This window comes from Moschus berezovskii, chromosome 8 (assembly GCF_049115385.1).
Source record: "Moschus berezovskii isolate FMDL1 chromosome 8, NW_MosBer_1.0, whole genome shotgun sequence".
NCBI classification, from domain to species: Eukaryota; Metazoa; Chordata; class Mammalia; order Artiodactyla; family Moschidae; genus Moschus; species Moschus berezovskii.
The window spans coordinates 107,329,074-107,342,752 of NC_142467.1; the positions used below are offsets into that span (position 1 = coordinate 107,329,074).

The 13,679-nt window shown below is 62.2% G+C and overlaps 2 protein-coding genes across 2 annotated transcripts in view; both read right to left on the minus strand.

Annotated features, from left to right (window-relative positions):
- Positions 1–17: 17 nt before the first annotated feature.
- ISYNA1 (inositol-3-phosphate synthase 1) lies at positions 18–3,283 on the minus strand. Its single transcript, XM_055430684.2, has 11 exons — positions 3,139–3,283; positions 2,904–3,032; positions 2,589–2,750; positions 2,111–2,243; positions 1,835–2,028; positions 1,508–1,657; positions 1,211–1,426; positions 934–1,098; positions 734–847; positions 442–659; positions 18–316 (listed from the first exon to the last, which is right to left on the minus strand). The coding sequence occupies exons 2-11, from the start codon at positions 3,021–3,023 to the stop codon at positions 115–117; spliced, it is 1,674 nt and encodes a 557-aa protein (XP_055286659.1). The 5' UTR covers positions 3,024–3,032; positions 3,139–3,283; the 3' UTR covers positions 18–114.
- A 3,451-nt stretch (positions 3,284–6,734) lies between these two features.
- ELL (elongation factor for RNA polymerase II) overlaps positions 6,735–13,679 on the minus strand; it is an 83,317-nt gene continuing 76,372 nt past the window's right edge. The window contains exons 9-12 of the mRNA XM_055430683.2: positions 11,072–11,138; positions 10,630–10,801; positions 9,628–9,672; positions 6,735–8,972 (exon numbers count right to left, since the gene is read on the minus strand). Of these exons, the coding sequence (XP_055286658.1) occupies positions 8,856–8,972; positions 9,628–9,672; positions 10,630–10,801; positions 11,072–11,138 (401 nt within the window). The 3' untranslated portion in view covers positions 6,735–8,855. The remainder of the gene's footprint in view (positions 8,973–9,627; positions 9,673–10,629; positions 10,802–11,071; positions 11,139–13,679) is intronic.

The following is a 13,679-nucleotide window of genomic DNA, read 5'->3' on the forward strand; positions in this document are numbered from 1 at the left end:
TGTGGCTCATAGTGGTACTGACTTTATTGTCTTCCGGGGGCCTAGAAGGGTCGGGTCCTGGGGAGCAGTGGGGGCAAGAGTTATGGGGGAGCCATAACTCCTAAGGCCATGGCCTTAGGTGGTGGGCATCTGGGGTGCCTCAGCCTGTGAGTGCCCATTGGCATCACCAGTACAGCCATTGGGTGCAGTCGGCGCAGATCCTTTCTTGCAAAGCACTGGGGAGGCGGTGGCCAAGGGCCCAACTCTCTTGAGGCCAGGGCGTTCCATCTTGTGCTCCAGAAGCATGTGGTTCTGCGGCGGGAGCCCCACGCAGGCCCTGGGGGATGATCAGGGCTCAGCGGGGCCAGACCCGGAGACTGCTGGGCAGTCCCCAGGCCCTGTGCACAGCCCCTCCAGCGGACATCCGGGCCGTGGATGGGGACCCCCAAGGCTGGGGCACACCTGAGGATATTCTCAATGCAGCTGCGCTGGCGGAAGAGCGCATTGACCACGGGGCTGCCGGGCGGTGCAAGTGGTGCCTTGAAGAGGAAGCCGAGCAGCGACAGCACCGGATGGAAGCTCTGCGGGTCCGGGTCGACGTCGGTGCAGAAGCTCACTCGCTGACACAGTTCAGTCAGCAGGGCCAGGTCCAGCATGATGGGTGCGGCCAGGAGCGAGTCCTAGGGGGCCAGCGGGTCAGGAGGTGGCCGGGCTGGCGGCCGCCCTGCTGCTCCTGCCCCCTCGCGCCCCACACCTCGCACGTGTTGTGCAGCACCAGCGTGTTGGTACCACCCAGCATCAGCTCCGATGTGTACTCATCCAGGGCACGCTTGCTGTCGCCCACATATGGCACGTACTTGATGACCACCTGGGGGGCGGCACGAGGTCACACAGGCCCCTCGGTTGGGTGCACCCTCACCCCGGCCCCTGCCCCCACTCCCGCGCCCCACGCACGCAGTGGTCGGGCTGCTCGCCCGGCGAGTAGAGCACCGGGTTGCTGTGCACCATGTCGTCCACCACACTGCTCTTGGACACCTCCTTGGAGCGGAACTGTGGTGGCGCTGACAAGTTCTGCCCGTCGTTGTTGCCCAGGTGGTTGTAGCTCACGATGGACATGGTCTGGGGGGACAAGGGGACCCGCGGTAGCTGCATGCCTCGCAGCACAGAAGCCCAGCCCTCGGGGGTCCAGGCTTCCCCTTCCTGAGCTGAGCAATCCCACAGGCCCACACACCTTGAGGCCAGAGCCGATAAGAAAGTCCACAAGCACGGACTTGACCTTGGTCTGGCCCGACTTGAAGTCGTCTCCACCCACGAAAACGCGGCGCTGCCACGCGAGTTCAAGGGCGCCGGGTACCAGCGTGTTCTGTGGGGACCCATTGAGGAAGGCACAGCCCTCCAAGATGCTGGCCACGGCAAAGAGTGTGGAGGGCGACACTTCCAGGCCCAGCTGCAGGCAGAGGGGCGAGTCAGCACAAAGGAGTCCTTGGGGGCTGACCTCTGATCCCACTACGCCCCTGGGCGCACCCACCTGGATGGTGCGCAGCAGGTTCTCAGCAGTGTCGTTGAGGCCCGGAATCACTTCGCAGAAGCGCTCCGTGTTCGCTGTCCACAGCACGATGACTTTGTCCAGGCCGGCGCTGGACCTGAAGTCGCGGATGTCCCTACGGATCTGCTCCAGCTGGGGATGGGGAAGGTGAAAGGTGGTTGTACAGGCTCCTCCGAACTGTGGGCTACTCAGTTTCCCAAGTGCGCTGGACCCTCGGGATGGGAGCAAGGGGACAAAAGAGGGAGAACAGGTGCGGGGGTGGGGGGACAAATGGCTGGGAAGAACAAGTGGCACGGGGCGGGGCTGCACCTGCTGCGCGCGCGTGCCCGGGATGACGTTGTCGGCGCGCGCGCTCTGGTTAGCTGCGATGAACTCCGGGATGTAGACAGAGGGCCGCGGGCGCATGGCCTCCATGTGTGGCCAGAGTTGCTCCTGCAGTCCCCAATCCAGTACCTGTGCGCGCCGCATCGCCTCCGCCAGGTTCAGCGAAGATATGTCCCAGCCTGGGGGGTACCCTCAAGCTTGGCCCGGCCCCAAGCCTCGGCCCCGCCTCCCGCCCCACCCCCGGCCCAGGGCACCGCCCACCGTCGAACACGAGGTCGTCGGGCGCCACCATGGGCAGCAGCGAACTGAAGGGCACGAACACTTCCTTGCCCTCGGCGTCCAGGCCCAGGCTAACAGTGCCCGCCTGCGTCAGCGAGCCATAGTAGTTGGCCTCCTGGGGGGCGGCAGTGGGAGCTGAGTGAAAGGTGGGCGTGGCGTGGGGAGGGCCTCGAGCCGGCCAGGGCCCCGCCCGGCACCCGCAAGCTCCGCCCTGCTTTTGGGCACCTCCCCTCGGAGCTCCAAGTTTAGGCGGAAGCCGCGCCGCTCGGGAGGTCCCACCCTGAAGCCCTCCCACACCTTAGGCTCCGCCCCCGCCAGACCCCTGAGGGAGCCCCGCCCCCCGTGGAAGCCCCGCCCGGAGTCCGCCCCCTGTGGGCCCACTCCTCCGCTGGAGCCCCTCCCCCGCCGCAGGGATTCCAGCGAAGCCCGCTCTCCGACCGAGCCCCACCCGACCCCCCACCTTGCGGCCGGTGCGCGTGGGCCAGGACAAGCGCAGTCGGTTGGCCAGCACGGCAGCGGTCAGCGTGGAGCCGTTGTTGCCGCCCCAGCCAACGAGCATGACCCCGAGCCGGGGCACCTGCCGGGCGGTCCGGAAAGTGAAGCGCGTGGACGTGGGGTGCACCTGGGGGGCGGGCAGCGGGGTGAGCCGGGGGCCGCAGGCCCCTCCCCGCCCGCTACTACTGGGCCGGGGGCCGCAGACGTTGGGCAGTGCCCGCTCCCCCCGCGCTAGCTGACTCCCCCAGCCCCGGGGCCCGCCGCACGGCCCCTCGCCTACCTTGAGGACGCCGCCCTCGCGGCTGACGCTCGTCGTCCGGTACTCGTACTGCGCCTCGATGGTCTCGGGGCTGTAGACCACGTCGGGGCTCTCGACCACGAACTCAGTTGCGGCCTCCATCGCGTCAATCTGGGGGCGCGGGGTTGGCAGGAGGTCAGCGGGGTCCCAAGAACTGGCCGGGCCAAGCCGACTTCAGTCCCCGGGGAGCCTGCACCCCTCCCGGGGCGGCACTCACCGATGCGGAGTCGGCAGCGGCAGACGGCTAGGGCTCTGGGCGCGCGAACTCCAGAGAAAAGAGCCGCGGCTCCACCCCCGCTCCGCCCCTCGCTCCGCCCGCGCGCGGGAGGAGGGGCGCTCGCGGCGGGGGAGGGCGCGCACAGACCTTGGGCTCGGGTTCGAGGCCTTTTGGCCCGGATCCTCCGCCGCTGTCTGGTTCTTGGCCGGCCGGGCAAATAACCTGGGCCTCAGGCCCCCGGCCCTAATTCGGCCCCCGTGAGTCACTTAGGACCCCCGGCCTCCTATCCCCACTGTACAAAAGGGGACTTTAAAGCTGTAAGGGAGCTCCAAGCCCCAGCCACGAGGCAGGAGTTTGAGTTAGGCTGGGAAACTCATTATTTGGTGGGTGGGAGGAGGGGGCGTCTCTAGAGAAACTAAGGCGAGGGAAACTGAGGCAGAAGATTAAGCGAGGAATCGGATTTCAAAGCGTGACACTCCTTCAGCCCAGGCTCTCTCTTCCTCCCCCTTCTTGAGCAGCGGTCAGACTCTCCACTCCCACAGGGCTCGTCCGGAGAGGGGTTAAGGGGGGCTGTGAGTTCTCGGTGTCCCCACCTGTAGCAGGAGGGCTATCAAGCCTATCAAGGGCAGGGCTGGGGTGGGGGCGGGGGGAGAGACTGCTCCGTGGGGAAGCGAGGGAAGGCGATGGGCAGGGCAGAGGCGGCCAGCTGGGAGGAGTTGGCCTGCACAGCTCTGAGCCCCTCTAAGCGCCCAGCGATAAAGGAGCGTGGGAACCCGGCAGGCGGGCGGGGGCGGCTCCCCCAGGAACTTTCCAAAACAAGCGGCCTCCTCCGGCTGGAAAGTTTCCACCCCTGGAACTGACCCAAAAGGTGGATAGTTGGGAACGTTTGCAGGAAACATGGTCAGAGCCTGGCCTCGGGGAATGGGGGCTCTAAAACTAGTCCAGACTTTGCCCTCAAGGGGCTCCAGTTGTGGGGGAGTCAGAAATGAACTGGGGGGACTTCTCTGGTGCCCAAGGGTTAAGAATCTGCCTCCCAATGCAGGGGACATGGGTTGGATCTCTGGTCCAGGAAGATTCTACATGCCACAAGGCAACTAAGCCTGTGCACCTCAGCTACTGAGCCCGTGCTCCTCAACAAGAAAAACCACTGCACTGAGAAGCCCGGGCTCGCCACCACTAGAGAAAGCCTGAGCACCACAGTGAAGTCCCAGCACAGCCAAGAATAAGTAAAGAGAAGTGAGAGGGGCACTCCCAATCAGAGGGACCTAAGAGGCAGCAGTGGGCAGGGCAGGCTGCCTGGAAGAGGTGGCTGCTGGACGGTGTCTTGAGATAATGAAGACATCTCTTATCAAAGAAAGATATGAAGAGCTACCTAGACAAAAACCTGGGGGACTGGTTTCAGGGGCAGATGAAAAAGGGCTGGATGCAGGGAAAGGGAGGCAGTTTGGGGACCAAGGCAGACCCTCAGGGCTGGGGACAGGACATTTGGTATAATAAATATTTGGGTTTCGTCCTGCTTTCTGACTTGGAGATTGAGTTTGATCACTAATTGCCAGGGGCTTCCCTGACAGTCCAGTAGTTAAGACTCTGCACTTCCACTGCAGGGGGCTGGGGTCCAATCCCTGGTCAGGGAACTAAGGTCCCGCATGCCCAGCAGTGTGGCCTAAAATTAGAAGGAAAAAAAATTTATCAATGGCCAGTGATTTATTCAATCATGGAAACTTTGTAAAAGCTCCTGAACAATGGGGTGCGGGCGAAAACATGGAAATGCTGGGTGACACTGGAGAAGTCATGGCAGCCCTGTGCTGTTCCCCACACCCTGCTGTCCTCCATTTAGCTGCTGAAGTATCTGCTTAGCACTGTGAGCCATTCTGGCAAACCTCCAAGGGGGTGGGAGGGAACCCCTGATTTATGGCGGGTTGTTCAGAAGTATGGGTGGCCAAGGACTAGAGGCTGCTGTCTGAAGTGGTGACCTGAGCCCCATAACCTGGGAACGGAACTGTTCGACCCCTAGTTGGTACTGGAGAATCTGCAGGAGCTGGAGTCCTCCAGGCCACATGTCACACCACAGGACTGTGTAAAGAGACCCAGGCCTGGGGAAGCCCAGCATTCACAGGGCAGCCTGTGGGGGGCGCTGGCAGGAGGGGTGAGCAGGTCCAGGCAGGCTCCCTGGAGGGGCCGTGTTGGGGTAGTTTTGGCTACTACTAGTACTGCTTGTAGTAACTACTCCTCCTAGTAGGGACCAGCTGGGGACGTGACACGGGGCGAGTGTGCTGCCTGCGGGTGAGCACTGAATGACCCGGGACCCTCAATCCCACCAGACCACAGGCTTCCAAGGGCAAGGGCAGAACCGCCACGGTCACTGCTGAGTGCCAGCACCCAGACGGAGCCCAGTGCACGGGAGGGGTTGACGGATCCAGGTGCTGGCAGATGTTGTCCAGCAAGTGGCAGGGACTGGTGGGCACCCCTGAGCCCTGTGGCCATGGTGTGGGTTGTGAAGGTGGGAAGTCCCCTGGAGACCTGGACTTGGGGTGTCTTGGGCTCAGGAAGGATGGTCAGGGAAACGCCTGTGGCCTCAGGGCTGTGGGGGAGGCTGGTGGAAGGCTGAGGGAGGCGGGTGGGCAATGCGAGCCTGAGGTGAGACGAGGCTGAAGCAGGCAGGGGTGTGGGGACAGATTTATCCACTAGAACAGTGTGGCCAGGCTGCCTAGGGAGCAGGGTACACTCTGCCCGCAGGGCCTGCCTGACCTCCCCTCCCGCGCCCCTCAGATTCCTGGGCCGCCTCAGAACTCAGGCCAAGGCCACTGGCCAGCAGGGCCACCAGGGAGGCTAAGGCCCACAGTCCCTGACCCCTGGACCCCTTTAATCCTGGTCTTATTCTTTGTTTTTCCTTCCTAAAATAAACATTCCCCTCCACTGTGTCCTTGGAGGGTAGAAACTGCCTGCTGCCTTCTGCTCCTCACCTGGAACACGGGGCAAGGATGGCTCTCCGGCTGGTGTCCTGAGCCTGTGGGGCTCCACTGGGCCTCAGGTTCGGTACCCCCGTCCCCATGGGGGGGAAGGGGAGCCCCACCCCGAAGCCAGCATGCGGCCCGGGAGGAATCATCCAGCAGTGCCGTTACTGTCGTTCCCATTAGCCAAAGCTCATGAGTCCAGATAAAGCACTCTCCTGCTGCACGCGGCTCCAAGGCTGGGGGCTTTAGCCCTGTGGGAGCCCTGGGGCCCCTGCCCGGCTCAGCCCACTCCGCGCACTCCGCAGCGGCAGCACTCTGCTGGCGTGCTGGCCACGACGCCCCACTGCCTGCGCCTCCCGTCCCTGTCAGTTCTTGCCTGTGAGGAGGCCGGCTGGTCTCCTGCTCTGGCACCTGCAGGGCCCCCTGCCTCGGGTCCACCCTCCACCTGCCAACCTCATTCCTGGGCAGCGGCTGTGGCAGGCTGCCCAGAAAGCTTTCTCCATGCTCAGCCCATGCCCCCCCACCACGGCTGCCCCATGGCCAGGTGGCCTCCTGACCCCAGCCCACCCCAAGACGAAGACGGAACCAGTCCCCCCCGACCCCTGGGGAATGACATATATACTCCCAGCTTGGGCTGACAGATTCAGTTCAGTGAATTTATTGTAGATTGAAAAAAATCAGCATTCACCTGTTTAGTGTACAAAAAGGACACTAGATCTTTTAAGAAAATATTAGGAAACTGAAGATGCAGACGTCTTTCAATTGTAACATTTTGGCAAAAGTGAAAAGTTCTTGTAAACACCAACTCCATGGCTCAAAATAGTTTTTCTCCACAGTACAATATTAAAAGAAAAAAAAAACAGTATCAATAAGTTAGACCATATTTAATCAGCTAGAACTTTTGTCCATCAACCCCCGCCCCAAGCACAAAACTCCTCTTAGCTTCGTAATTCCTTAAAAGGAGAAAATAACAAAAAACAATGAGGAGGAGGAGGAAATTCAACTGAGAGTCCCTTGAATTGGACCCCAGGGCAGAGGGCAGGTGGGCCCTCCGGGGTGGGGCCCCTTGAGTGATCCCACGCCATCCGAGCCTGCGTGTCCAGTCTGAGTGAAAGATGGCTGTCCACAGAACTCAGGGTCCCAGGGTCTGCTCAGCCTGTCCTCCTCCATCCCAAATGAAAAACAGAACGACAGCTACTGAAACATAAAGGATCAGCTTTCTCAGTGCTCCAGGCACCCCGGGGGCCCACGGAGACGCTGGGGTGGGGGCACTGCAGGCAGGACTGCTCTTTGGAAAGCCATTAGGAGACACCCCTACAGCTTATAAAATAGACATGTCTATGTGAGCATTTCCGCTCTCCCTGCCTCACTAGGATCCTGGCAGCAACCCTTGCCCCCGCCCCCCACAGGGACCCCTGGGCTGGGGGTTGCAACCAGCCCCACGGCCTTCCCCCATCGTGGCTTCACTGAACGTGGCTCTGAATTCACGTGAACGTGCGCTTTAGACCCCAGCATGCCTTGGCGGGGCCCCGCGCACGCGCGCGCGCACACACACACAGACAGACACACACGCCCCCTGACGCTTGGCCCCACACGCGCGCACACACACACACACATACACACACACGCCCCCTGACGCTTTCAGGGACATTAGACTAGGCACAGTGACTAAGCAGCAATTGGGGTGTCCTTGGGCCAGCACCCCCAGAGAGGGGGGATCAGGCACCGTTTCTGAGCTCACTCTCCAGGGGTTCCCTGGCTCCCTCGACCCCCAGCCCCTCCCTGAGTGCGAACCCCGTGGTGGCTCTGCAAAGACGACCCCAGAACCCATACGTGGGGCTGAGGGGCGGAGCGAGGTCAAGAACACGGAGACCACCTGGCCTCAGCAGGACGAAGTGAGGAGCAGCAGCAGAGGGGAGAGTGGAGACAGTGAGATAAAATCCGACGCTGGTGCTGCAGAGCGCGGGCCACAAGCACAGAAGCTCCCGGTGACCCCCGACAGCTGAAGGCCTGGAATAGCAAGGCGGGCCTGGTGGCTCCCAGCAGCTGCTCCTGGGCCAGCTGGAGTTTTCCAAATAGAGCTGCAGGGCTTGCATTGCCGAGCCCGCCCCACTCCGAGCCAGGGAGAGGTGGTGTGTGAGGGAGACCAGTGCGGGAGAGGGCCCCCGGCACCCCCACTGGTTCCCTCCTCCAAGCTCACAGAGGCCAGGCCAGACTTCCGGAGCATCTGTAATACTGCAGAGAGGACCCAGGGCAGCGTCTAGACCTGGGCGTCCACTGAGAGGAGGCACAGGTGTAGAAAAAAGATGCTTTTTCTTTCGTACAAAAATAGACTCGAGTCTTGTCAGCAGTAGCCTGTCTTTGTATAAAACTAGAAAAGGCAAGCAGGCAGGCCGGCCTTGGAGTCTTTCTCTGACAAAAAGTTGAAGCCCCCTGTGGGGCGGCTGGCGAGGAGGTGGGCTTCTTGGGGAGCCCGTCCTAGGCAGGGGGGCTGCACAGGAGGTGTAGGGGGCCTGGGAGGAGCTGGATACCCTTCCTGGGTTTGTGTGACCTGTGAGTGGCCAGGCCTGCGTGGGCTCCCCTGAAAGCCCGTGCCGCTGGCTCAGATGACTGGATTCTTCCTCACGTTTATTGTGTTAAATAAATCTGTTTTCTTGTCTTTAGCTCCCCCTTGCCCCCAGCTCCCCCACCATCCAGGACAGTCAGCGGTGAGGTGAGCCGGCCTGGCTGGTGGAGCGGGACCTCCTGCCCCGAGGCCCGGGGCTAAGGCCAGGCCTGAAGCTGTCGCTGGTCATACTCGGCAATAAGCCTCTTGATGTGGGCCAGCTTGCTGTGCAGGTACTCGCAGCGGTGCTTCTCCTGGCTGTAATTGGTGTTGGTCTACGAGAGAGCGGGTGGGGTGAGCCTCATCCACAGGGCCCGGGCGGAGAGCCCAACGCCAACCCAAGCCGCCCCGCCTGGCTGCCCCCGGTCCCACTCGCAGGCCAGAGCCCTCACACCCTGACAGGGCTCCACCCTGGGAAACAGGGTCACGGCTAGGGGGAGGTGGTCACGCAGCTTCCATGCTGGGCTGGGGCGTGGCCGGTGGGAACCACCCCCAACACACTGGCCCTAGGAATGAGAGCTGCTGTGGTGGCTCCAGGTCCCAGGAGACGGTCAGGGAGCCTGGGGTGGGGTGGCCTGAGCCCACGAGACCGCGGTTCCTCCCTGACTCAAGCGGTGAAGGACTCAGACGGGGCCAGGATGGGGTGGGGAACTATGCTTCCTCCCCCAGACCTTTGAGGGAGCTGCAAAGGGCCTGGGGCTGTGCCCACCAACAGTGGGAGAGTGTGCAGGGGTGCTCAGGGGAGGGGGCTCCCGAGCGCCCAGGGCAGACTCAAGCTGCTCAGCTATCGGCAGGGGAGGAGCTACTCCGAGGACCTGAGACCAACCAGGGAGGCCCGCCTGCCTGCCCACCCTGCCTCCTCCTGCAGACCGAGGCGCCACTCACCCGATCCCACCCCGCCCTAAGCCCCACAAGGGGATGCAGGCTCACCTTTTTGATTTTTCGATATTCCTGAAGGATCTGCCCACGAGTAGTCTGGATGAAAAACGAAAGAAAAAGTGAACAATGCATCATCTGTAGAATATCCCAACAGCGTGACCCCTTCTCCTTAGTAACGGTGACCTGCCAGGTCACTGCATGCTTGGGGACAATGGCCCAGCTGTGGTGTGATGGCCTGAAGGAGTACAGAAGGGGGGTTGGGCGCAGGCTGGGGGAGAAGCAGGGCCAAGGGTGCGACTTGGGGACACGCACAAGGCCACGCGATGGCGGCAGGGGGAAGGCAGAGAGCAGGTGGGAAGGGGCCTTCCCTCGCACCCAGCTGGCCGGTGCCCAGGTTGAGGCCAAGCGCAGAGGCCCCCTGACCACCTGAGGGGGCTGCAAGGAGGAGGGAGGATGGGGGTGCTAGGGGGGTCTGGCTTGTCTGAGACCCTCAGATTCCCCCACTGTGCCTCCAATCACAAGCCATCTCCTCAGGAAATCACCCTGGCCTCCACCAGGGAGACAGAGCCCAGCACCGCGGCTCATCAGGGTTGGCCCTGCCATCAGGTAACCAGCTCCGAAAGGGGTCCCGAGGCCCCCTGCAGGGACCAAGCCCCCTGTGGTGAGGTCCCACTCGGGATGGCTGGCAAACTCCAGGGCCCCAGGTTGGGGAGGCGGCTGGGGCAGCTGTGGCAGCTCCCTCCTGCTGGGGGGCAGCGCTGAGAGTTCTCCGGTGACGCAGTAGAGGGCTGCAGAGAAGCCCCCAGGTGCTGGGGGCGGGGGGGCGCACGCACCCCAACCCCTGGTTTCCTGGCTATCTCCACTGCTGAGGCCACCCCCAGCCCCATGGTCACCTCCCACCTACAGCGCTGGTCTTGCCCAGCCTCATGGCTGAGGCGGCGGAGCTCCCTGAACAGGCCTGAATCACTCGGAGTGGGAAAGAGGGGCGGGCAGCGCCCCCGCCCAGAACAGGAGGGGACGCATCTGAGGACGCAGGCCCCGGGCAGGCGCTACCTCGTATTCCTCAGAGCCCTGTGAGAGCTGCCGGAGCTGGGCGTCGAGCTGCGTGAAGCGCCGCGTGACCCGCTCGATGCGGGCGTGCAGGTCTCGGTACTCGCTGTACTCGGCGTTGAAGTCGTTTTTGTAGCTCTGGCGCTGCTCCGAGGAGCAGATGGTGGCGTATTTCCTGGGGAGACGGGAGAGAGGGGCCGGAGGGGCTTAGGGGGCTGCAGCAGAGAGCCTGGAAGCGTCCACAGCCATGTGGCCAGTCCCACACTGGAAGCAGCCCTGACTCCGAGCAGACTGGCCGTCAGGAATACACACACAGCTGTGGAGTCAAGTCAGCACACGCACGTGCACACAGACAGGAACACACACACACAGCCACGGGGTCCATGCTGCCTCTGCTGACCTGCAGGGTCGGGGCTGGGGAGGAGCAGGCGAGGGAAGTACTCACAGCAAGTAGTCAGGCGTCTCCGAGGTCGACGTGGGGACACTTGAGTTGCTGCAGGTCCCGTTTAAACCTACAAAGAGAAAATCTATCTGCTGAGTCCGTACCTTGTGTGTCTGTGATGAGATCTACAGAAGGTTGATGCCCTATTGTCTGAAGGCCTCAGGGGGTAGGCCACGCAGAGGGATCCAGGATGGGCAGAGGAGGCGTGAGTCAGGGCGAGTACTATCTGGCCACTGTGAGAGGCTGCCTGGAGCTGGAAGTGCCCCCTGCCCATGGGAGAGGTGGTGAGCCAGCATGGTGTGTGTCCCCAGAGCACAGCCGTGCAGAGATGGCATTGTGGGTGCGGTTTTCAGCAAGCACCCAAAAGGACGGGTTCACTGCAGGGCCAAAGCCTGGGAAGCTCGTCCAGAGCCTTTGCTGACCTCACGTAGAAGGCCACGAAGATGAAAACCAGTGACCCCTGGCCAGTTGAGTCCCGGGGGCATACCATTCTCGGGCCATACAGGACAAAGTCGGATGGCTGCCAAGGTTTTCGCCCTTCTCTCCCTGTGGGGGAGTTGCAGGCCCTGCAAGCTCTGGTCCCTGGCCTGACCACCCCCACCCCACCCCCCCACCCATCCTCCCAGCAGACCCAGGACCGCGAGATCAGAGGGACAGCCCTGGGACTGTGACCCGAGACTGTCCTGAGACAGTGCCCGAGGCCTGCCCGGGCTACAGTCTGCTCCTTTTCCCTGGGGACTTCTTCCAGATGACCTTTTTAACCCCAAGACACAAGCAATGTTATCTCCGCAGCGTATGCTGAGTGCCTATTTTGGTGCCTCTCTTGGAGGAAAGCAGCCCTCCAGTGGATCAGCGGTTTGATGAGCCCCCGTGTGGTTTTATACACCATCCAGTGCAAGGGGAGATTCCCACCAACGGATGGAGCCCACCCACACCCCCATCCGGGTGCTGCCTCTGAAAAGGCCGTGGCCTACCTGGGATGCAGCCCAATAGGCACAAACATGCAGATTTAGTCTACATTCCCACCTCCCACAGCCCAGGCACATCAGGTATCCTGGGGTGCATCACTTTGAGGGTGAGAATCAGATGGACCTAGCAGGACGCCACTGGGGTCCAGCCTGTGGCAAGCCTCTGTGGGCCCCACTCCTGGCCCACACCCAGATACCCCTGCACCAGCCCAGCTGCTTCCCACCCGTGTGCCCCCTCCCAGGGCAGTGGGTGCAGTGATGTCTGCAGGGTTACCCTGAAGGACCCAGGTCTGGGTGCCAATGAGAGAGGGTGCCCCAGTTTCCACACGGGGATCAGGAGGCCTGAGTTTGGCCTAGATGAACGAAAGCACGCCCCTGCCCAGCACGTGGCCTGGCCAGAAAGGCACCCTTGGGCCACAGGTGGGGTCCACAGTCTGAGTGAGCGCTGGGGGCAGGCACGAGGGTGGGTCGAGGACCCAGGAGTGGGCCCGCAGCACAGGGGGAGGAAGGTGGCGGAGTGGGGGGGCCTTGGCGGAGTGGGGGGCGGGAGGGCTGAGCTGAGGAGTCTGCCCGACCAGAAAAGGCTACCACGCCTGTCAGGCTCAGAGGCAATCACAGGGCAGGGCTGGGACCACAGGGCCAGAGAGGGGGATAGCAGCATGCAGAAGGGTGGGCTACCTCACAGGACACAAGGGTGAGGGAGCTTCTGCACTTGGGTGCTGACCTGGAGCCCTCTCCAGCGAGGCAGGGGAAACGTTCAGAGAACAACGCTGTTGTTAAAGGCGGGTGCGTAGCTCTAGCCTGCACAAACCCCACCCAGGAAAGAGCCATGGCAAGAGGCTGTGTGTGGTGGGAGCTTGGGAGGAAAGCTAGGCTTCCCACCCACCTATTACCGTTATCATCTGAGCTGCCAGAGAGGCCAGTTAAGGTGGATCACTTGGTGCCATATCGAACTTCTGGTGCCTCACTTGTCCTTTTCCCCCCGCTTGGGGCCCCTACTCCCTGGCTTTCCTGATCCCAAACCTCTTTCTCACCCTGGCCTGGGGCCAAGCTGCCTGTGGCTGACACACACTGGGCAGGAGCCAAAGCCTTCTGAGCCCTGCATGTGGGGCTGGTCTGGGCAGCATCTTCCCAGACTGGTCTGCTGCCTGGCCCCACAGTCCTACTTCCCCGGACCCTGCCAGAGCATGTGGAACCTCACTTCTCCTGTCTGGGACAGATGGCTCCCTGAGCCCAGCTGCTCAGGTCTGTGTCCCTGGGAGGGACCCAGGTTAGATGGCCTATGCTCAGGGAGCCAGGCTCCCTTCCGCTCCGGGAAGCCTAGCATGCAGCAGGGCTGAGGGGTCCCAGAGGACTGATGGAGCTGCAAGGTCTGTCTTCATCAGACTGACCCTGGACCCGGTCTCCAGCTGCAGAGTGAGGAGCTGGCATGGCCTTTCTGGAGGACAGCTGAGGGACAAATTCAAAAGCCTTAAGGAGCAGGGGCTCCACCCCTGATCCAGGAATGCCCCCTGCGGGGAATCCTCCTGAGGAAATATCTGAAAGCTGCAGCAGGTGAAATGGCCCACATGGCCGGCAGGGCTGCGCCTCTGTTGCTGTGACCTGCTAATTAGGTTAAATTATGTGAGAGAAAATCATAATGG